Genomic DNA, 24,980 nt, shown 5'->3' on the forward strand with positions numbered 1-24,980 from the left:
GGTAAAGTGGTCCTGGCAGCTAAAAGCCACCATAAGAAGCATATGTCTCCCTAAGGAAAGAGGATTTAAGGGGAAAGGAGGGAGGGGAAACCAGGACTGCAACAGTGAACACACTCGAACATCTACATTTATGGTAAGTGTACACAACTGTACTATGTTCTTCGTGTTTCACTGCTGCAGTCATCACCTGTGGGAGGATTCCCAAAGCTGAGGAGAGGGGTGGAAGGATGGAAGGATTAGTTAGAGACCTAGGCATGGGTAAGCATGCCCTGCAGAACTGCAAAGGCAAAACCTGCCCTAGCCTTAGAGAAAAGAGGTAGGTGGTAATGCTTTGTAAAAGTATGGACAGAGGTCCAGTTGGCAGCTTCCAAGATGTCCCTAGTGGGAACTCCTCTAAGGAATGCTGTGGAAGTGGAGGCTGCCCTAGAACGAATAGAAACAAATAGACTTATGGGGTGGTTTTCCATGTAATCTGTAGCATGGTTTGCTTGGAAATGGGCTTCCCCTCTGCCCCTGGGGTAAAGCTGACAAGAAGTTGGTCTGTTTTCCTGAAGGGTTTAGTACGGTCCAGGTAGTATCTGAGCTGTCTGTGCACGTCTAGTGAGTGCAGAATTCTTTCCCCCTTGTTTTGAAGGTTAAGGAAGAAGATGGGTAGATGACTGGCCTGGTTGAGTCTCACATTAGATACCACCTTGGGCATAAAGGAAGGGTTAGTACTCAGGGAGACCCTGTCTGCATGGAAAATGATGAAGGGGTCAATGGCTATCAGAGGCTGAAGTTCTGAAACCCTTCTGGGTGAGGTGATAGCTAGTAGGAAAGTAGTCTTCCAGGAGAGGCACTTCAGTTCTGCTGAAGCAGCAGGTTCGAAGGGTGGTAAGGTTAGTTTTTCCAAAACATAATTCAGGTCTCAGGCTGGTGTGGGTGGCTTTCTGGGAAGCCCCTCTGAAGAATTGTATAATCAAAGGATGTGAGAACAGGGGCTGGTCTTTATCGAAATGGCTGAGGTGTGGATTTTAACAGAAGAGAAGGAGAGGCCACTATTGAGCAACTCTGCTAGACAGTCCAGAATAAGAGGGATGGAAGGTTGTGAGGAACTGCCCCCTCTGGACTGGCTCTTTTCCATTTCCCTGCGTAAGATTTTCTGGTGCTGGGCCTTCTGGCCTCTGTGATAATGTCAAGGACCCGTTTGCTTAACAGGGCCCTTGTTTGCTTTTAGAGTATTAACCATGCTGACAGTTTGAGAGTCTGCAAGTCTGGGTGTGGCACCCCTCCCCCCACCTGAGTCAAGAGGTCTGAGTTCATGGGAAGTTGCCTGGGAGGCTTTGATGTCAGACTGCGTAGCAAGGGGTACCAACACAGTCTGGGCCAATCTGGAGCAATGAGGATGGCCTTTGGTCTCTCCCCCCTTATCTTGATCAGTACCTTGGGAATAAGAGGCAGAGGAAGGTATGCGAACACAAAGAGGGTATTCCAGGGAAACGTCAAGGCATCCATCTTCCACACTAGATGGTGATACTCCCTGGTACAGAATTTTCTTAGCTGGTGGTTGAGGTGCGAAGCAAAGAGATCCACCTCCGGAGTTCCCCACTCCTGAGTGACTTGCAAAAAAGATATTTCTGTGGAGCTGCCATTCGTGAGGGCCCAGTAAGTTTCTGCTTAAGTGGTCTGACAGGGTGTTGTTGATCCCTGGTAGGTATTGGGCTATTAGGTGTAATCCCATGGAGGAGGCTGTCAGCCAGAGGTTCATGGCTAGCCTGCACAGAGGGTAAGATTGGGTCCCTCCCTGTTTGTTGATGTACCACATTACTATGGTGTTGTTTGTTTTGATAAGGAGAACCCCTGGCCTGAGATGGGGTTTGCAGGATGTCAGAGCCTTTTCTACTGCCATCATTTCCTTCTGGTTGATGTGTAAGGGAAGGTGCTGGGCATCCCAAAGGCCTTGGGTGCACCTGCCTGCTAGGTGAGTGCCCCAAGCAATGCCTAAGGCGTCAGTGGTGATGGTCTGCCCAGTAGGGTGTAGGATGAAGTGAAGACCCTTGTTCTTGGCACAGGCCCCTACACACCAGAGAAACTCAGTCCTTATACAGGGGATCAGAGGGAGAGAGGTCTCTAGAGGCTGAGAGTGCTGACACCAAAGCTTCTTTAGATACCACTGAAGTTTTCTTATGTGAAGCCTGGCCAGAGGAATTAGAAAGATGCAAGATGCCATGTACCCTAAGGCTTGCAGGAACTTCCTCACCGTGAGGTGACTTCGGGAAGCCAGCTGGGTAAAGTAGAGAGGCAGGAAGCTCTAATTTTCTGGGGATAGGAAGGCCATTTGGGATGCTGTGTCCAGATGAGCTCCCAAAATGATGATCCTCCTGGAGGGTGTTTGCTTTGATTTCTTCTTGTTGATGGTGAACCCTAAGGAAGCTAGGAGGGTTTTGGCAAAGAGGAGGTCCTGCTTTTCTTCTGAAATGTAAGATGATGGCTATCAAAGTGTAAATAACTATTGCAAAAGGTGTTTTACGGTAAATTCTAGAAATACATTTATCTTGGGCCTGTAATATCTTAGTATCTAGGAAATGAATCTCTTGATCATAAATTCATATTTACGAAGGTTTTTTGAATTTTGTATATATTGTAATTATATTTTTAAGAGTTCAGGTCGATTTTTTTCTATTTTCCAATTCACTGTACAATGTGCACAAGTTTTTGTGGTGCTTTTTTACTTTAAGCATTGAATACTCATGGATTACAATCAATATTCATGAACTGGAATATTAAGTTATGTCATTGGTGGAAAGAGAACCAATTAGTATTTAGTACTTATTATTTAAATTTGTTTTGAATGATGTTTTTTGTTCTGAAGAAGTCAATTGTATTGACGAAAGCGCTAAACTTTTACCTTAATAAATTGGTTCTGAGAACTTGCAACTTTAGTGCTCTTTTTTGGTTATTTAGTTTAGTTTTGAGCACTATTGCACCACCTGTTTGCTTTATAGCACTGACAACCTGACGTCAGTCAACAAGCGAGAGCAGCCAATGCAGAAAAACATGGACTCTTGTATTCGGGCCGGCCGAGGGCTACCACAGCAGGAATAACCCACAGGTGATGACTGCAACAGTGAAACACAAAGAATATCTAGTAAAAAGAGAAAGCAAGAAGAAGAAGAAAAAGGGAAGGCCCGTACAAACAAAGTTTTTTTTTTTTTTTTTTGGCTAGGAGGAAAAAAGTGAGGAGAGGGATAGCAGAAACCAAGGAAAAAACAAGGTTCAAGGCCAACTTACGGATTCAGATCTCAAAAAAACACTGAAGAAGCTAAAGAGCGAAGTAACATTGATGCATGTCATACATGAGGCAAATGAGATCTGAGGTAATCAGGGAGAATGAAGCATTATGGCATAGAGAGAAGAAGCTCAAGCTTTGGATCCAAAGCTTGTAAAGTGGCCGAGTTGGATAGCTTGTAAAGTGGCTGAGTTGGATCCGAAACGGACAGGTTGAGGAACGAATGAAAATAACATCAGATCTTGTATATATGACAAGAATACTGATCAGTCAAATTACAGTCACCCACTGTAGATCAATGTGTGTATGTCTCTTTAAGAAGTGATCCAAGGACTTGCACAAGTGTATAAATACTAAGCACTTGCAAGCCTGACTGCCATTTTGTAGTAAGCTGTTAAGATGTAAGCATGTAAGGTCTGTCTTTTAACCAGTTCGTTTATATTTGATGATGATGATGCTATCCATCCTGCTGTTTCTGTGTAATAAAGCATCTAAAGGAACTATCCCACCTGCTTGTCATCTGTGATAGAGGAACAAGCACCAAATGTATTTCCTGCAGCGCAGTAAACTAGAGCAGACTACTTAGTCCTCCCACCCATTTTCACTCACAGCTTTCAAAATCTCTCTAAGCAGCTACTCTCCCTCACCATATCACCAATTCTGGCCTGAAATAGAAGTAAAAAACAATACAGCTCAGGAATAGAGAGAATTTTTATTAACACCACTTTCAACAAATGCTCATAACTCTGCTAAAACAGAATTTTGAGCTCAAATTGTCACCATATCATCTTTGTGCTATCACCACCTGAACCACGATGAACTGAACACTGGCATCTCAGATTCAAAACAATCTCTGAAACAAATGAAAAACAGTTTATTAAATGAATTGTGCACTAACACACAACACAGTCTGGAAAAAGGTTATTTTTAGCAGCTACCCTGAAAATAAAATTTTCTGGTAAAGTTCTGAATACTTTAAATGGCAACCCTGCACAAATATCAGTCAGTTAAAATGGGCAACACTTTTTTAGTTAATATTTGCAACAGATGCCAATAACTCTGCCAAAATATGGTGCTCTGAGCTCAAATGTTCAAAATGTCATCTATGGCCTATCACCACTTAAAAATGACATTCTACTTACTGAAGCGGTACAACTCAGTTCTAAAACATGACTTACAAAAATACCTCTATTACAATAATTTACAAAAAGAATTTCAAAAAGCCACAATGCAGTTAAACAGAAGAGTTCCTAAAACTACTACCCTAAAAGTTCATTAAAAAAATTCCCAATAGTTAAAAAGTTATAATCCTGAAAAACAGTGAATTAGTTGAAATGGGAGGATTAAGTAGTTTACATTAAAATAAAGTGTAAATACTTAATAGACTTCTAAATATAACATTGTAACTGCAAAAAATACAATACAATATAATATAATATATAATATAATATACAGTGCAATGAAAAAGTATTTGCCCCCTTCCTGATTTCTTATTTCTTTGCATGTTTGTCACACACAAATGTTTTGGATCATCAAACAAATGTAAATATTAGACAAAGATAGCCCAAGTAAACACACAATGCAGTTTTTAAGTGATGATTTTATTTATTAAGGACAAAACTATTCAAACCTACATGGTCTTATGTGAAAAAGTAATTGTCCCACTTGTTAAATCATGAAGTAACTGAGGTTAATCACATTTTTGGGAAAGCTGAGTTCAACTTCACTAGCCACACCCAGGCCTGATTACTGCCAGACCTGTTGAATCAAGAGATTACTTAAAAAGAACCTGTCAGACAAAGTGAAGTAGGCCAAAGGATCCCAAAAAGGAAGACATCATGCCGTGATCTAAAGAAATTCCGGAACAGATAAGAAACAAAGCAATTGGCATCTATCATTACAAAGCCATTTCTAAAGATTTGGGACTTCAGCGAACCATGGTGAGACCCATTATCCACAAATGGAGAAAACATGGAACAGTGGTGAATCTTCCCAGGAGTGGCCGGCCTATAAACATTACCCAAAGAGCGCAGCAACGACTCATCCAAGACGTCACAAAATAACCCAGAACAACATCTAGAGAACTGCAGGCCTCACCTGCATCAGCTAAGGTCAGTTATCATGACTTAACCATAAAAAAGAGACTGGGCAAAAATGGCATGCATGGCAGAGTTCAAAGGCGAAAACCACTGCTGACCAAAAGGAACATAAAGGCTAGTTTCACTTTTGCCAAAAAACATCTAGATGATCCCCAAGTCTTTTGGGAAAATATTCTGTGGACTGACGAAACAAAAGTTGAACTTTTTGGGAGGTGTGCTTCCCGTTACATCTGGCGTAAAAGTAACACAGCATTTCAGAAAAAGAGCATCATGCCAACAGTCAAACATGGTGGTGGTACTGTGATGGTCTGGGGCTGCTTTGCTGCTTCTGGACCTGGACGACTTGCTGTGATTGATGGAACCATGAATTCTGCTCGCTACCAAAAAATCCTGAAGGAGAATGTTCTTCCATCAGTTCGTGACTTCAAGCTGAAGAGAACTTGGGTTCTGCAGCAGGACAATGATCCAAAATATACCAGCAAATCCACCTCTGAATGGCTTAAAAAAAATATGAAGGTTTTGGAGTGGCCAAGTCAAAGTCCAGACTTGAATCCAATTGAGATGCTGTGGCATGACCTTAAAAAGGCAGTTCATGCTCAGAAACCCTCCAATATGGCTGAATTAAAACAATTCTGCAAAAAAGAGTGGGCCAAAATTCCTGAACAGTGATGCGAAAAACTCATTGCCAGTTATCGCAAATGCTTGATTGCAGGTGTTGCTGCTAAGGGTGACACAACCAGTTATTAGGTTTAAGAGGCAATTACTTTTTCATATAAGGCCACGTAGGTTTGGATAGTGTTTTTTCCTTAATAAATAAAATCATCACTTAAAAACTGCATCTTGTGTTTACTTGGGTTATCTTTGTCTAATATTTACATTTGTTTGATGATCTGAAACATTTAAGTGTGACAAACATGCAAAGAAATAAGAAATCAGGAAGGGGGCAAATACCTTTTCATTGCACTGTAATACAATACAATACAATATAATTATATTATTTAATATAATATTAAAGCGCATTTTATACATGCAATAAGGAAAGTACAGATGTGTAAAACCTTACCATTAACAGTAGATCTCCTTGTCTTCAGTGTTGCAATATTCACAACCAAATGGATCTCCTGTCAAGGACTACCGAATGTCCGACCAGCATACCAAAGCCTTCAGTATTTACAGGCCCCGCACATCATACAAGGTGCATAAAAGTGACTTACAAAACGCGCACACTCAGAAAAGCCCCAGGAGGAACAGAATGTCCCCTAGGGATAAGGGAAAAATGGTTTACATTCATTTTCCTGAATCATACTCTGTTAAATCCAACTTACAAGATGTCCAAAAACTGAACGATGAAAATGCTGAACACTGATATCTCCATCTGACAACTCTCTCCCCCTTCTCCACCCATGTTAACGTTAACGTTCCTAGATCCAGAGCGGTAGGGAGTTTCGAGTTCTGGTGTTTTAGTTGGGTACAGCGGGATTCAGCATTTCAACTTTTTGCATAAGTGTGTAGATTACGATGACTCAACAGAGTATGATTCAGGAAAATGAATGCAAACAGAAAAAAAAGTGCATCCATAAGAAAAAGGAGAGCAGCCAGTAGGGCAAGAAAGAAAAGCCTACAGCAGAGGGAAAGGAGCAAATACTACAACAGTGAAGAGAACAACTACTGTTATGGTAAGATTTTACACAACTGTACTACGTCCCTCCACATCACTGTTGCAGTATTCAGAAATGAAGGAAGAGTATTAAAGCTCAACATGAAACCTGGGAGGAGGGTGGCACACAACAGCCCTCCAAGAAAGCCATGAATGACAGCCCTGGCAAAGCCAGCTCTGGCCCTGGAAATAACATCCAACTTGTAATGCTTAGTGCAAGTATGAACAGAGGACAAAGAAGCAACCTCAAGGATGGATTTGATATTCAGACCCTTGAAATAAACACAAGAGGAGGCAACAGCCCTGAGAGAATGAGCTTTTACTCATGAGGAAAGACATTTATCATGTAAAGAATAACAAAAAGAAATGACCTTAAAATCCAGGAAGAGATGGTTTGCTTAGAAACTGCCAAACAGAAAGAACTGGGATGAAATGAAAGAAAGACCTACTTAAATTTGTCAAAAACATTAGTTTTATCCAAATCATATCGGAGCTGTCTATGCAAATCCAAGGTGTGAAGAACCTTCTCCTTTGCAGACTGTGTAGAAGGGGGAAAAAAAAGGAAGGAAGATGAATAGACTGATTAAAGGACAACTCATTGACTACCTTTGGCATGAAAGAAGGGTTAGTACGAAGAGACACCCTGTCTCTGTGGAAAACTAAGAAAGGAAAAACAGCCATGACAGCTTGAAGTTCAGCGTTCTCTTGGCTGAAGTGACAGCAAAAAGAAGAACAGTACAATGTTGCAAGGAAGCTGAAGAAGGCTCAAAAGGAGCCCGAGTCAATTTTTCATTTACAAAATTGAGGTCCCAGGAAGGAGGAACAGGCTTCCTGAGAGGCCTGATATGAAATATGCCTTTAAGAAATTGGCCTCTAGATTTCAGGTCAAGCAGAGAATGAAGCAAGGACAGATAAGCAGAAAATGCTGACCGGTGAGCTTTAATTGAAGAGTATTCTAAACCCAGCATGAAGCAGATCATACAAGAAAGAACCAGAGGAATCTCCACAAATAGGTGATCCTGATGGTGAGAGAAGCATCAGACAGAAAATGTTTTCCATTTGGACATGTATGATTTCTTGGCAGTGGGTTTCCTGGCTTCTTGCAGGGCCCAACACATGTCCTCAGCACAGAGGTGCCTAAAAGGGATTAAAACCCTATCACCCACAGTACCAGCTGAAGAGTGAACAAGTGAGGATGGATAAGAGACCCCTTGTCATGTGTGAGTAGATCCACCTGGTGAATTAACTTGTAGTGACTGCTCCTGACCAAGTCACAAAGAAGGGGGAACTAATGCTGTCTGGGCCAAAAGGCAGTCACTAGCAAAACTCTGGGAGAATCCTGCCTGATCTAAGACTCGTAACAGAGGAAGGGGTGGGACGGTGTACAGAAACATCCATTTCCAAGGAAAACACAGGGTGTCCACTTTCCAAGCCAGAGGATTTGGGACTCTGGAACAGAATAGAGAAGCTGTCTGTTCAGAATGAAGGCAAAAAGATCTACCTCAGGAATACTCCACTGATGGACAATGTCTAGGAGCACATCTCTGTGAAGCATCCATTCGTGACCTTATGTGCTGGACCTGCTCAAATAGCCTGCCACTAGATTGTGCTCTGAAGAAATGTATACAACCTGAAGAGTCACTTGATACAAGATAGCTACTGTGGATCTCAAGACCTGAAAAGCTAGTCTGCAAAGAAGAGAAGCCCTTGAAACCCCTCCTCCCTCCACTTACTGGCATACTATATAACTCTGGTATTGTTGGAGAAAACTTTGAGAGGACCCAGGATGAAAGAGGGAATGAAAAGCCTGAAGAGCTAAAAGCAGACCTCTCATCTCCTTTACACTGATGTGATGTGATCTCTGATGAAGACGCCAGAGATCCTGAACCTTGAGAGAGCCAAAGGTGGGCATCCCTGTCTGAAGCATCTGTAAAGAGCTCTTAAGTCAGGACTAGAGCTTGGAAAAGAAGCACCAGATTGAGAAAAAGTTAAAGAATCCACCACTGAAGCTCGAGCTTGAGACAGGGAAGGAAGAGTACCGGGAAGTCCAGGGGGTGACAGTGGTGGAGCCACACTGACTTGTGTTACCACTGATGCTTTTTCGTGTGGAGACTGGCCAGAGGGAGCATGGGAATGGCAGAAGCCATGAAACTGAGGAGCCTGACACCATGACAAAATCCACAGGAAGTAGAGACTGGAAAAAACAGTGAGAGAGAGGACCTTGGGGGTTGCACAGATGCTAACATGGGGAATGTCTGAAGCCTTAAAGAGAGGAAAATATGATACTAAGAAGGCATCAGAGGTGATTTCTGGAAGTTTATGGTGAACTCTAGACCCTGCAAAAAAGAAACGGTAAACTTGAGATCCTGCAGCAGAGCACCTGGGGAAGAAGCCTGAATGAACAGATCATCCAGGTAGGGAAAGATGTGAACTTCTCTCATCCTGCAAATGGCAATGACAAGAGCGAGGGATTTGGTGAATATCTTTGGGGCATGACAGAGACCAAAGGACAAAACAGCTAACTGAAAATGCATGGAAGAAACACAGTAATGTAAAAATTTCCAGAAAAGGGAATGGATGGGGATATGAAGGTAGGCATCCTTGAGATCCATTGAGACCAGAAAGGACAGGCGTAGAAGAAGGGGAATTAAAGTCTAAAGAAACAACATCAGAAAGGAAGGAATTTTGAGAAAGGTGCTGAAATGGGAAAGATCCAAAATTGATCTCCAAGTGCCCTCCTTTCTGGTTACCAAAACATTCTGTACTAAAACTTCTCCCTACCTAGGTAAGAGGTACACCCTGAATGGTGCCCTGGACTAAGAGAGAACTGAACATCTCCGGAAAAAAAAGAATTTACTCCCAAAGAGGTTGAGGGATGTCCATAAAGAGGGAGTAATTTCCAAACCATGAAAGATCCTTGGCAGATGATGGACAGAACCTAAGAGTCTGTTGAAATCCTTGACAATTTGGAAGAGACAGGGAAAGATGAAGGGATAAGGGAATCTGGCCAAAGGGAAACAAACTGTCAAATGGAACCTGGGTTATCCTGAAAATCAGGTTTCTGGGAGGTAGGGGTTTGAGTAGACCTTGTATGAGGCATAAATCTAGAACTCTTTTTCCCTCAGGCGGAGGGAGGGACTGTCTATGAACAAAAACAGATTTGGAGGGATAATTCCTCTGAAACTTAGGAATAGGAGGTCGAAAAATATGTTTCAAGTCCTGCAAGGCTTTTCCCTTATTTGGAAGAGACATGAAAAATTTGATGGCGGCAGCACCAAAAAGATTTTTAATATCCAAAGCAGCATCCAACAATTTGGCTTTAATGTAATCAGGTAAAGCCTGAAAACAAAGCCAAAACTTAAGACTCATAACTGAACAAAAGGCCACAGCCCTGGAGGAGGCATCAACTACATCGCAGCTGCATTTGATAAGAGTGGCAAGCAACTCGAGAGGTACAGCCCAACAGGGAAAGGGTAGAAGCCTTCCCCTCATAGTGAGGAAGGTCAGAAACCACTTTGGAAACCTGAGAAAGGAGGGCCAAAACATACTTGTTCATGTGAGTCTGGCAGTTGATGGCCCTAAAGGATAAAGTGGCAGCAGTATAAACCCTTTTACCCAGCCTCTCCACAACCCTACTGTCCTTGTCTGAAGGGAGAAACTTGGCAGAGAGCAACAGCTTGCAGGGTTTGTCAGAAGAAACAGACATTAAAGAAGGATCAGCAGAAGGACATTTATAAAGAAATTTACATTTGTCAGGCACTTTGTAAAATCTATCATGTTTCTTGGGTGTTGGGGGCTGAGAATCAGGGGCACTGAAGCAGTTGAAAAGGTATCCAGGAGGGCAGCCAAAAACTACAGTTTTGTACCTACCATAAATGTAGATGTTCGAGTGTAGACACTGCTGCAGTCATTACACTTGGGTTATCCTGCCGTCAGGCGGTTCCCCAGTCGGCCTGAGTTCCAAAATCTTGGTCCGGCATCAGTGTTGCTGTCGCTTCTTCCCTGACGTCAGTGCGCCAGGGGGATATAAGATGCAGCCGACACCATTTTCTTCAGTTTTTCTTGCCCCAGATGTCAGGTGCCCCCAAATAGGTAGGCCTTGCAAATTGCTAGTAAAATATATAATAGAAAAGCAAACAACCATTTTTAATTACCAGCAAATACTCCCTTTAGGAAATAAGGGCATAAGAGCTTGGTACGTACCAGAAAGTAAGAGGGGAAGGAGGGAGGGTAACCTGGACTGCAGCAGTGTCTACACTCGAACATATACATTTATGGTAGGTACAAAACTGTACTAGGTTCATCGTGTGACACTGCTGCAGTCATTACACTTGGGTGGAATCCCAAAGCGGAGGTAGGGAGGATGGATCTATAAGGCATTAGGGGTGGCTATAAGGCCCTGCAGCACAGCAGTGGCAAAGCCAGCTCTGGATTTGGAATATAAAGGCAAATGGTAATGTTTGGTGAAGGTATGGATAGAACTCCATGTTGCTGCTTCTAAAATATCCTTGGTAGGCACTATACTGAGGTAGGCAGTTGAAGTGGCTGTTGCCCTGGTGGAGTGAGATCTAATGCTGCAAGGTACAGGTTTCCCATGGCTGGTATAGCAAAAACATATACAGTGAGCTATCCATTTTGAAATAATCTGCTTTGAAATGGCTTTTCCCTGTGATCCTGCAGCGTATGCTACCAATAATTGCTCAGATTTTCTGAAAGCTTTGGTTTTGTCCAAGTAGAAGCGTAACTGTCTGTGAATGTCCAAGGAATGTAGTAGTCTCTCCCCTTTGTTCTGTGGTTTTGGATAAAAAGTTGGCAAGTGAATAGCTTGATTTAGAGCCACACTTGATACTACCTTTGGCATAAACGTAGGGTTAGTTCTTAAGGACACCCTGTCCTGGTGGAAGATGAGGAACGGTTCCACTGCCATTAGTGCCTGTAATTCTGAAACTCTTCGTGCTGATGTTATTGCCAGTAGCAGAGCAGTCTTCCAAGAGATGTATTTTAAATCTGCTGTGTTAGCTGGCTCAAAAGGAGGTAAGGTTCATTTTTCCAAAACAAAGTTGAGGTCCCAAGTTGGTGTAGGTGCTCTACAGGGTGGTCTCATGTTTTTAGCCCCTCTGAGGTACTGTTTGAACAAAGGATTTGAAAAAATTGGTGGATCCGTGTTGTAATGAGCAGAAGTGGCTGAGGCATGAATCTTGATGGATGAGAAGCAGAGGCCCTTGTCCAGCATCTCAGTTAAGTACTGAAGTATCTGAGGAATGTTTGGTACAAGAGGGTCAAGGCTGTGTGCTTGGTTCCAGGCACAGAGTCTCTTCCATTTATTCGAGTAGGCTTTCCTGGTGCTAGGCCTTCTGGCCTCCAGAATGACATCCATAACAGCTTTGGAGAGAGGCAGTGCTTGCTTGGTTAAGGAATTTTCAATGCAGCTAGATTTAAGGTCTTTAGCTGGCTGTGAAGTATCTGATTGCTGTGTTGTGTCAACAGCTGTGGGATTTGAGGCAAAATCCAGGGTGGTTCTTGTGCTAAGTTCTTTAAGATTGGGTACCAGTGCTCGCGTGGCCAGTCTGGTGCAATCAGGATCATCTTTGGCTCTTCCTGCCTGACTTTTATGAGTACCTTTGGAAGGAGAGGTAATGGCGGGAAAGCGTACAGTTGTAGTTTTTTCCAGCTGAACGAGAGGGCATCCACTTTCCATGCTTGTGGATGGTAGCTCCTTGCGCAGAATTTCTGTAGTTGGCAGTTCATCGGGGTTGCAAACTAATCTATGTCTGGTTTCCCCCATTTTTGTGCTATCATTCTGAATATTTGTGGACTCAATTGCCATTCGTGAGGAAACGTGATGTTTCTGCTTAAGTCGTCTGCCAGTGTGTTTTTCTCTCCTGGCAGGAATTGTGCCTGCAGATGAACTTGGTAGTTTAAAGCTGTGTTCCACAAGTTCATGGCTTGTCCGCAGAGGGGGTAGGAGTGTGTGCCCCCTTGCCTGTTTATGTACCACATAACTGTGGTGTTGTCTGTCTTTAGTAGTAGTTGTCCTGGATGTAGCAGGTCCTTGAAAGATATAACTGCATTTTGTACAGGTAGCATCTCTTTTTGACTGGTGTGGAGATGTCTTTGTTCTGCGGGCCACTCAACCTGAATACATTTTCCTGCCATGTGTGCTCCCCAGGCGTAATCCGATGCATCTGTTGTCAGTGTCTGCCTGGCTGTGGGTTGAGTAAAAGACTGTCCCTTGTTGAGGTGACAAACTTGAGCCCACCATTGAAACTCGTGTTGTAGGCAAGGAATTAGTGGTATAACTGTTCCCAAATTTTGACAGTGTTGAGACCATACACTCTTTAGGTACCATTGTAGTTTCCTCATATGCAGTCTGGCATATGGAATTAGTAGTATGCAAGATGCCATGTAGCCCAAGGCCTGCAGAAATTTTCTTGCAGGGAGTTGGGTCTTTGCTGCCATTAAATGAAAATACTGAGTCAGTTGTCCTTGCTTGTCTGGCGTGAGATAAGCCATCTGGGCCGTTGTGTTTAAGCTGGCACCCAGGAATATTATCTGTTATGAGGGCACTAGTTTTGATTTCTTTTAGTTTACTGTGTACCCCAGGCAACTTAATAACTTTTGCACGTACACCAGATGCTTTATAGAATGTCCTTGCTCTCTGCTTGGATTAGGCAGTCATCCAGGTATGGGTAAATTTGAATTCCTTTTTGCCTACAAAATGCAATTACTGGTGCCAGGCACTTTGTGAAGACCCTGGGCACAGTAGATAAGCCAAAGGGCAGTGCAGAGAATTGATAGTGCATTGAACCTGCTAGAAATCTGAGGTATCTTCTGCAGTTTTGTCTGATAGGGACATGCAGGTATGCCTCTTTGAGGTCCAAAGTCACGAGCCAAGCTTTCTTGCCCAGCATGGGAAGAAGCTGCTGTAGTGTCAACATTTTGAATTTCGGAATACCCAGGTAAGTGTTAAGAGAAGAAAGGTCTAGAATGGGTCTCCAGGCTTTGTTCTTTCTGGGAACCAGAAAGAGTCGAGTAAAATCCTTGTCCTTGCTCTTGTGGTGGTACCTTTTGAATAGCTCTCATGTCCATGAGTGCTGTAATTTGTTTTTGAGCCTCTGCCCATTGATTTGGTGGCAGATTTGGCATTTCTTTTAACCTTGGAAGAGTGTGGAAGTGGAACCTGTAACCTTGAGATATGATGTTGAGAACCCATTTGTCTTTGGTGATGCAATGCCAATTGTGATAGAAAAGAGCCAGTTTTCCTCCTAAGGGGGCTGCCAAGAGGGAGCTGTTTGGCAGCTGTAGTGGGAAGTCATTGAGACTGTTTTTTATAAGGTTGAGGACTGTCTTCCCCTTCTTTCTGGCCTGGTGCACCCGATTGTCGAGGTCTGTAAGGGCCTTGTGTCTGACCTCTACCTCTTGGACATCTATATCTGCCCCTTTGAGGTCTGTCTGTGACTGGAAAGGACCAATTTTTTGTTGGCCAATTTCTGCTGAAACGAGGAGGTTGAACCTGTAAGAAATCTTTGACCGCTTGCATAGATTTTGCCTTATCTTCCATCTTTTTTAATACCTCCTCTGCCTTAACTCCAAACAACACATCCCGTTGCAAAGGTGCATCCAGTAATTTGGCCTTAACATGATCTGGTAACGTATGTTCTTTTAACCAAGCATGCCTTCTAATGACAGAGCCTGTAACTGCTGCTCTACAGGAGGCCTCTAAGGAATCAAAACCACATTGCAAAGTATGTTTTCCCACTTGTTCAGTTGCATGCAATAAATCCTGCATTTCTTTCAAATTAGGAGGATCTGAATCTGGAAGCATCTTTTGTTTCAACTGAGACATTAAAAATTGCTGATATTTTAGCATGTGAAACTGGCAATTTAAGGGTCTCATGGCTAAAGTTGCAGATGTATAAACTTTCTTGCCCCATCTGTCTAATGCTCTAGAATCTCTGTCAGAGGGGACTGGGTTTTTAGCTGATGAGGTCTTAATCCCTTTGGGTCCCTGCAAAATAGTTTCAGGGTCAGCAACAGGGCTTTTGTATAGACATTTGTGAGAGTCAGGGACTCTGTAATATCTACCTGGCTTAACTGGGGCTGCTGGTAAGGAATCAGGGTTTAAGCTGGATTCAGTGTATACATCATCCACAATATCTAACACTGGCGGAATAGCAAGGGGTCTGTGTTGAGGCAATAAAAGGAAGTCTCTGAGCCTTTTCTTGGATTCTGAGTAATCCTGGCCTTCCCAGTGGAAATGCTCCCTCATGGTATGTAAGGTCTCCCCAAAGGAGTAATCCTCAGGCGGAAAGGCTGATGGAATGGATTCCTCAGCATCAGAATCCTCATAAGGGGGTAAGCAATACCCTAGGTCCGAGGATGAGTCAGAGGAAATGGACACCTGGTCTGAAGATTCATAGCTGCTTCTTGTCTGGGCCTTTTATCTGGAGGGGGTTGGGACCCTCTGATCAGGGTGATTAGGTCTTCGGCCATTTTTAGCATTTGCTTCTTAGGCATGGAAGCCTGCCCTGAAGATTGCTGTGTATGTTTCTTTGCTTTTATGGGAGGCTTAGACTTAACAGAGGGTTTAATTGTTAACTGGGTAGGTCTGAAAACACCCTCTGAAGCTGTGGATTGTTCAGCTACTTCGGTTCCCTCTGTAGGATTAAGCTCGGTAATTTGAATTGCAGGAGCGTCCGAAGGCCCAGCCAGCTCCACGTGGGAGTCGGAGGCGGTCTGTGGTTCTATTGAAGCGGTCGTCAGGGGCTGCGTATGCGCCTCGCTGAAAACCGGAGAACCGGCGACTGGCCTAGAAGAGGCCTCGTCGTCAGTCTTGGGCCTCGGATGCCTGTCCTTGTCCTTGCACTTTTTATGAATTACGGTCGTCGGAAGTTCCAAAGGTATAGTGTAATTACATTTTCTGCCAAAATAATGTCTGGCAAAATCAAACTGACGTTTAATAGTGCGCTTCTTAAACCTAGCACAAAACCGACAACCAGTGACGTCGTGGTCTGGGCCTAGGCATGGGATACAGTAGGAGTGGAAATCCTTATGAGGTATTTGCTTCCCACAATAAATACAATTATTAACTTTTACTGACATCGGTTTGAGGCAAGAAAAAGTTTCCCCAACGGGGTACTTAGCTTTTTAGAAGACTTCGGTTGTGGGTTCGGTATGAAAATCTCAGGAGTCGGCCGACTGGCACTTGCAAACTGCTTCTGCTTCGGGCACTGCGCGGCAAGAAAGACTGGAGAAAATGATGTCGGCTGCATCTTATATCCCCCTGGCGCTCTGATGTCAGGGAAGAAGCGACAGCAACTGATGCCGGACCAAGACTTTGGAACTCAGGCCGACTGGGGAACCGCCTGACGGCAGGATAACCCAAGTGTAATGACTGCAGCAGTGTCACATGATGAACATCAGGAGTAAATCAGACGGCTTAGGAGACTCCATTTGGAGAAGTTTATAATACCTTTTCTGAATGTCAGAGACTTGAAAACAATCCCACTTAAAGAACTCCATGATGTGGCAACAGTATCCCCAAAGGAGAGTTCCTTCAAAGGAGAATCTGGACTAACAGAATTCTCTTCCTCTGAACCATAGTCCAAAGGGGAAGGAATATGAGAAGAGTAAGCCAAGGACTCTTCCCCAGAATCCAGATCCTCATATGAAGAATCTAGTTCCCTGGTCTTTTAAGAGTGGAAGACCAGGGAGGTGCAAGCACAGACACCCTTTGTGAAGGCTTTAAAGCCATTAAAGCATTAAATAACCAGAGTACAATCCAGCCCTTCAAGCTGGGGATCCTTTACAACAGGGGAAATGTGCTTAGTTTTCCGCATGAAATACCCTCAGTGGGTCAGACCCCTGGAGACATTCAATAATCTTCATAGGAATCTCCTCCCTTACTAAGATCTGTGGAATCCCCCTTGGTTCCTCGGATATAATCTGCTAAGGAGGGACTCTCCCTCAACATCAGGAGCAGACGTTTGTAAACCTTCCAAGGACAAAAATTAGGATCTATGCCAACCCCTGACAGGGTCGCAGCAAAGGAACACAAGGCAATCATTGGATGATTCTCTAGACTTTCGCTAGTCTCAAGAGGGATGTCCGAGGATGGATGGACAGCAGCCATATCAGACCTACGTTTTTTGGCCTTTTTCTTGACAGACAGCTGACCCTCAAGACAGGAAGATTCCACCACAGCACTTTGAATCAACAGCTTAAGATGCTAGTTTTTGAGGTATATAGATAAAGAGAAGACTAAGTAGGGTCTTGAGGACAAAAGCATGGCAGATAGAACACTGCGTATGGTCATGGGATGCATCCAAACAGAAAAAACACTAGTCGTGATGGTCTTTATAGGGAATCTGCCCCCCACACTGACATTTTCCTTTTCTGGATGACATAAATCCAAAAGCACTAAATATAAAAGAAAGCTAAGAAAAAATCTCAATGTGGCACTTATTTGAAATGAGGTTTGGTAACCAGCACAACAGTAGGGTGTTCAGAAAGGCATTCTTTGGTGCGTGGACTGGTGGCAAAGATGTTCTGCATGCGTCTGAATTTCACCGTTATGTACATCTTGTGTGGAAAGTGTACATGTGACATGCAGCTCATGTAAGTACTAAAGGTAATGGTATGCTGGCTGGACGTTGGGCTATTCTTGTCAGTAGATCCCCTTTGGTTATGAATACTGCAACAGTGACATGGAAGGACATTTTGGTGATCTGCACTGCACAGACACTGCAACACTCTCAGAAACACATAATGCCTATTAATTCATTAATCCCACATACAAAAATGGCGGACAGGGCCATGGCTAAATACACTGTGAAAAGGCATGGCTTCTGTTGCTGACATGCTCTCTGGTTACTCACCCAAAATGAGAAGTTTGCAATGCATCTGACTGCAGTTGCATGAGCCAGCATAAACAAACAAGCACTCAGCAAATACAGTCGCCAATCCCAATATGGGACCAGTCAACAATATCTTAATGTCCACCAGGGATCATAAAACTTTCTGCCCCTCATCCCCCAAAAATAGAGTGGGGAGCAGGCTTCTGCCTGTCCAGTCTGCTGGCTCCACACCAGAGGTCACCTAGCAAAGTTCGGTTATCAGCAAGTGGTGCAAGCAGAATCTTTTCTCCCATGCCATCAAAATAGCTCAACAGTGCATGAATCTGAGAATGCACTGATGAAGGTCATGCAACTATCTGTACATGTGTTGGGGTGACACAGTGAACTACGAGCTAACAAAGACAAACTGCTTAAACCACAACAAAGACAAACTGCTTAAACCACGACAACAAAAATGGGTGTACTAGGTAAACATCCTTCAAAGTCTATACTTTAGCTCAAGGGCCCTTACTCAGAGTTACTCTGTGCAACAGAATCTTAACAGAAAACAGAAGCATCTTTTAGATGTACAACAGAATGATAAAATGTGTACTTCATATAGGGCAAAATGATCAAATCTGCACAGTACCAAGTTATAATGCAACAGTTTCACTACACATGCACAAAAACAATAGATAAAATCTAGAAGCCCATGGACACAAACGTAATTTATGAAATCCAGCTCTTGATTAACTAGGTAATGTTTAACCATGCTTTTTCCTTAGGTGAAGTCTTCCAACTGTCGGTAAAGCCTTAACAATTTGTTTCACTGATTCACTCACCTCTACACATGTTTCGATCTCAGAAAACTGGTTCATAAGTGGAAGAATGATCTCCATGGAACTCCCCATCTGCAGATCTGATTTATTACCCACAAGGATGATGGGAATTCTTTAAAAAACAAACAGAATTTATTTTTTTCCATTTGGCATTTCATTCATGCATGAATATTAAGGGTTCCTCAGCTAACACGTCTTAAAATATTTTTTCACCCAAAGAAGCAAAGTCAAACTATGTAGATACTTCTTAACCTTTAAACTGTTACTAATTAGTCACAGAAATTTTTAATCAACATACTCACCAGCATTTCATAAATTAAGCAAACACTGTTTTACATATGAAAGTAGATTGTGCAATGGAAATAAAAAATTTACACATGCATGCTCACTATGAACTTTAGGTTAGCTTTGGCCAGCTAAGACCTGCATGCAATCAACTGAATGCATAAGTGAAGTTAAGTATATTTTTATCTGCACTTTTTTCAAATAATACACAATTTAAATTAATTTGTTTGCGTTGCATTGAACAATATCTAGCTGGAAGTTGTGACTCTGTTTTTTCAGTTAAGGCTTGTTAAAAAACCTGCATAGCCAGTGATAAGTGGGGGTTAGTTTACTTCATTGTTATTCAGTTTCTGTCTTATACAAGTGGCACAGTGAATTATTTTCTGATTAAACTGTGAGCTTTGGCCAGCTAAGACCTGCATGCAATCAACTGAACGCATAAGTGAAGTTAAGTAAATTTTTATCTGCACTTTTTTCAAATAATACACGATTTAAATTAATTTGTTTGTCTTGCATTGAGCAATATCTAGCTGGAAGTTGTGACTGTTTTTTCAGTAGGTCCCCATCCACCCTCCATGTTTTTGTTTTGGTGTTAATCTTGGTGGCTTTGAAACTGCCAGCCCCTCTTGTAAATTTGCACTTGGATACTCCTCCTGGGCCCATCTCATATGCTCACTCAAAAAAAAAAAAAAAAAAAAATGTATCTGCTTTTACTGTATTTGTGTTTCTTCCTACTTTATTTTGCTTTTGCGTCATCTTAAAAGTACACAATTATATTTATTACTGCTTGGTGTAACTCATTCTAAGCCTTTCAGTTTAAGCACATGGGCTTCAGACCAGTTGTTTTACATTAAGAAGGTTTGTGGTCTGCACTGTAGTGGCAGAACAGGTAGCTTACATCCTTCTAAGTTGGGAACTGCTGAATGAGGGCTCAGTGTCTGTTATTCTAAAAGTGTATTAATTCTGGTTTAAGCACTTGGGCTTCAGGCCAGTTATTTTACATTAAGAGGGTTTGTGGTCTGCACTCTTGTGGGAGGAGAGGCTGGACTCTGCCCTTCTGAGCTGGGAATTTCTGGTTAAAGGCTTATAGTGCCTGCATATTTGAACTGCTTCTTACTGAAATTGGTACACCTTGTTTGCTGTAGCATAGACTAGATCCAGGCTTGCTGAATCTAGCTTTGTTTGTATAACTTGAGCACTAATCCAGGCATTCTTTAAAGTATTCAATTGTATTTATTACTGCTTGGTAGTAACTTGATTAAAGTGTAGCTATCATTCTAAGTCTTTTGGATTAAGCACTTGGGCTTCAGACCAGTTGTTTTACATTAGGAATGTTTGTGGCCTGCACTGTGGTGGCAGGACAGATAGCTTACATCCTTCTAAGTTGGGAACTGCTGATTGAGGGCTCAGTGCCTGTTATTCTAAAAGTGTATTAGTTCTGGTTTAAGCACTTGGGCTTCAGGCCAGTTATTTTAAATTAAGAAGGTTCGTGGTCTGCACTCTTGTGGGAGGAGAGGCTGGACTCTGCCCTTCTGAGCTGGGAATTTCTGGTTAAAGGCTTATAGTGCCTGCATATTTGAACTGTTTCTTACTGAAATTGGTACACCTTGTTTGCTGTAGCATAGACTAGATCCAGGCCTGCTGAATCTAGCTTTGTTTGTATGCTTATTGTTTGTTTGTTATTTCCCTGAAACGCTAATTCCACCTAAAACGCGGCTTTTCAGCGCTTCTGCGGATCCCTAGTGATATCTGCATTGCTTACTGTACTTATTTCCTTGTTTCACTTGAAAGAAAGTTACTGTTTGTTGTTTTTGCATTTAAGTTACCTGCAACACATTGCATTTAAGTTACCTGGCACTTGCTCATTAAAGCAATTATACAAGTCAGCACTAAAAAATTAAAAGCACTACACCCTCACTAACTCCCCTTGAGTACCTTGTTCCCCATTGGCCCTTTTTTTCAATTATAAAGGAATTCCCAATACTATTCTAGCATGTCCAAAGGTCAGTTGTCAATCTCCTCTCCGGTCCGGCTGGTGAATCTGGGAATCTTGAGGCAATGTTACAACTGCCTCATGTACACAGACAACCCTCTCCTCCTCCCAACAAATTCCAACACATGTGAGAGATGCAACCATATAGCCAAACTGGAGGCTAAGCTCTCTCAACTAAGTAATGGCGTAACCAGCCAGGAGGAGAAGGAAACCACACTCACTACAATTCCAGTCTCACATAGACCTACCACGACAGCAAACCAAACACATAAACACACAAAAACATACTCGGAGGCTCTAAATAAAAATCTGCCTAAGCAGCAGAGACCTCCAAAGCAGACACCCAAGCAACCGCTACCCCAAAACAAAACACGTGCAACACACAGCTCACAAAGCCAGTGTGCCAAACAGTCACAGCCCTTAAGGCTAAACAACACACCTGATACACTTGTAATAGGTGACTCTATCGTCAGGCACACTGACGTCCCGCTCGCCAGGCTGAACAAGGAGAAGGTCACGGTGAGCTGCCTGTCAGGCGCTAGGATCTGCCACATAACACAAGCACTCAGGTAACACCAAGGCAAGTACAAATATGACTCAGTCATTGTCCATGCTGGTGTGAATGACCTGAGACGTACCTCCCTGGACTACATGAAAAGAGACATAGAGGAGCTCTCTGAGCATGTAGCCCAGGCCGGTATGACCCTGACCTTGAGTAGCATCTTACCCTCACCAAGAATAATGCCACAATATGAAGACAAGATGATCAATTTCAACAACTGGCTTAAGTATTGGTGTCATTCAAAGGGGATCCAATGCCTGTCAGCCTGGGATGACATGCTCGACAAGCCACGATGCTTCACTAGGGACGGCTTGCACCTGTCACCCTGGGCTTTCGGATATTGGCAAAGGCTCTTGCTACCCCCATAGTGCCTTTTTTAGGCAAGGCTCAAAAGACAAACCCACCTCCATAGGTACCACAAGGGATAAGAAACTAAGAGTAATGCTACTCAACGCCAGAAGTCTAAACCTCAAGATGCACGCACTCGAAACTCTCCTTAGCATGGAGAGCATCGATATCTGTGCAGTAACAGAAACCTGGTTCAAGGCTCCCGAGAGCACCCCAGCACTACTAGGTTATACCTCATACCATGCTTTTCGGCCCCAAAACTTGGACCAAACCACAAAAGGAGAGGGAGTATCAATATTCGTCAAAGATACCCACACCTCCAGGTTGGTGGCACAGCACGAAGCATCAGAGACTATCCATGTGCAACTAACAGTGGGTAAAGTTGCCTTCCAGTTTATAGCCTGCTACAGACCACCCTCCCAAACCCAAGAACCCCACTCGGCCTTCCTGAGAACACTGGAAAATATTAAGGTCTCTCCAAACACCATTATATTGGGCGACTTCAACTACCCAAACATAGACTGGGAGCATTACTCTAGCTCAAACACCCTAGCCCAAAGGTTCCTAGAATTTATAAACTCAAATGCTATGGAACAACTTGTTACCACTCCCACAAGAGGGGAAAACATACTGGACCTGATCATCACCAACATGGGGACTCTATGCTCCAGACCAGAAGTGTATCCCTCACTGGTAAGATCAGACCATAAACTAATCTCACTGGATATTCACATCCCGACCCCACCCCCTGACCAGAAAACCACAGTGAAAAACTTCTCTAAAGCAAATTTCACACTCCTCAAAACTGAGGTGGAATCCTTCAAAGCCCCCGGGCCTGTGGAAAATACGGCCCAGACCGCAGAATCCTTTATAAACGCATTCTATGAACACCTTCAGGAATGCATGGATCATGCAATCCCAAATAAAACCAAGACCCAATCCTCCAAAGGCAGATGTCCTGTCTGGTGGACCCCAGCCATAAACACACTATACAATAGAAGGAGGAAGCTACTACATGATAGAGCAAACTCCCAAAAAGGGAAGGCATCTCTGATCAGTATTAGCAAAAAACTACGGGCACTCATAAAATCGTCTAAGGCCAGCTTTGAGAGAAAAATTGCACAGGACAAGAAGGATAATCACAAAGCTTTCTTTAGTTATGTTAGGAACCTGGGTGGGAATTCCCAGATATGCTCAGAATTAGTCCAAAATGACAAAAAATACACCGAACCCACAGACATTGCCAACATCCTAGCTGACAGGTTCAGCACAAACTTCTCCCTCCCCACCAAAAGGGCAAATATCTATCCCAGCAGAGTGCTGCCCCCCTGACATCTCAGATGCTCAGGTAAGAGCCGCTCTCTCCAAAGCAAAAAACACAGCATCAAAGGGACCAGACGGTGTTCCAGGCTGCGTCCTGCGTCCTAAATGAACTCCAAGAAGAGCTAAACCCAAACATAAAACTACTGTTCAATCTCAGCCTTACTACAGGATATGTACCCAAAGAGTGGCGTACAGCAACAGTGGTCCCTCTCCACAAAGGTGGTGCCTCAACGGATCCTGGAAACTATCGCCCCATAAGCCTGACTAGCTTGGTCTGCAAAGCTATGGAAAGGATCATCATGGACCTCATAAATAAAGATATTGGGGACCTACAGACACTGGATCCTACCCAGTTCGGCTTTGTTAAGGGCAGATCCTGCCTCTTAAACCTGGTCGATTTCTTTGAAACAGTCACCAAGGCCATTGACGAGGGAAAGGTGGTCCACACAGCCTACCTGGCCCTCGCAAAAGCCTTCGATACAATACCCCACTCGGGCATTACAGATAAGCTCACCAGCTTAAATATAAACCCCTATATGTCACTAGATGGGTTGCAAACTGGCTCAAGGACAGAACCCACATGGTTAGAATTGCTGGAGCCATGTCAGACTCCAAACCAGTTACAAGTGGCGTCCCACAAGGCTCAGTCCTGGGACCTCTCTTGTTCAGTATATATTTCTCGGAGATACAGGCCAACACGGAAGGACTGTGGCTGACTACGTTCGCAGATGACTGCAAACTGGGTGCCATAATCGACTCTCCAGCCGACACAAGCATCCTCCAAAAGGGCCTCATAGAAACAGACAACTGGTGCCAGAGCCATGGCCTCAAGCTAAACGCCAAAAAGTGTACAGTCATCCCCTTTGGCAAAAACAAAGTGCCCACAAATTACCACATAGGTGGTAATCCATTAAGTACGGAAGAAGTAATTAGGGACCTGGGGACCCAAGTTGATAGCAATCTCTCATTTGACAACCACGTGGCCAAAGTGGTTAGAAAAACATTTTATATAGCCCACCTAATCATGAAAGGATTCACATCTAGATCAGGGAGGTCATCGTGCCTCTTTACTCATCCCTCATCAGGCCCATAATTGAGTACAATGCCCCTTTTGGGATGTACCTTACCAGACACCTGCAGCAACTGGAAAGAACCCAAAAGTACCTCACCAAGAGGATCAAAGGGCTCAAACAGATGCCATATGCTGCCCGGTTAAAGAAACTCCAGCTCTACTCAGTGGCATACCGCCTGCTCAGAGGCGATCTGTGCCTGACGTATAAAGCCATGTCCAACCCGAAATTAATGGACATGCTGCACCTCAGAAAATCCAAATCCCATCGAGCTACGTGCTCGAGAGACTTGAACCTCAGCACTGAAATAAATAGGACATGCTGGAGGGACAGATTCATAACCCAGAGGCTCCCTTCACTCTGGAATAAAATCCCAGTCCAGGTTAGGCAGAGTCCCTCATTGACTTTCTTCAAGTGGAATCTTGATGAGTGGATGGGAGATCGTAGCTTTACCCCGGGTATCACTTCTGTGTCACTGTTAGACAGAGAGCCTCGAAAAAGGGCATAGCAAAATTAATTTAAAATGGGTGGCGAAAGCCAAACACACTCTGGCTAGGCTTATAAATGCCCTAGGGCAGATAGCCTAGTATGAACCTATGAACCTATAAGAAACAGGGTGTGATAAAGAAAAAGCAAAAGAGATAGAGAATAAAGCCTGCAGTCATTACCTTTCACAGTTAAGATGACAGACTACAGAAAGA

The 24,980-nt window shown here is 43.3% G+C and overlaps 1 protein-coding gene across 1 annotated transcript in view; it reads right to left on the minus strand.

Moving 5' to 3' along the window:
* LOC122816485 (mitochondrial Rho GTPase 2-like) overlaps positions 1-24,980 on the minus strand; it is a gene marked incomplete in the record, with an annotated part of 1,688,264 nt that overhangs the window by 1,199,572 nt on the left and 463,712 nt on the right. The window contains 1 exon segment of the mRNA XM_044089310.1: positions 18,702-18,810. Within this exon segment, the coding sequence (XP_043945245.1) occupies positions 18,702-18,810 (109 nt within the window).

This window comes from Protopterus annectens, chromosome 12.part0, assembly GCF_019279795.1.
Source record: "Protopterus annectens isolate FY-2018-M chromosome 12.part0, PAN1.0, whole genome shotgun sequence".
Taxonomy (NCBI): domain Eukaryota; kingdom Metazoa; phylum Chordata; order Ceratodontiformes; family Protopteridae; genus Protopterus; species Protopterus annectens.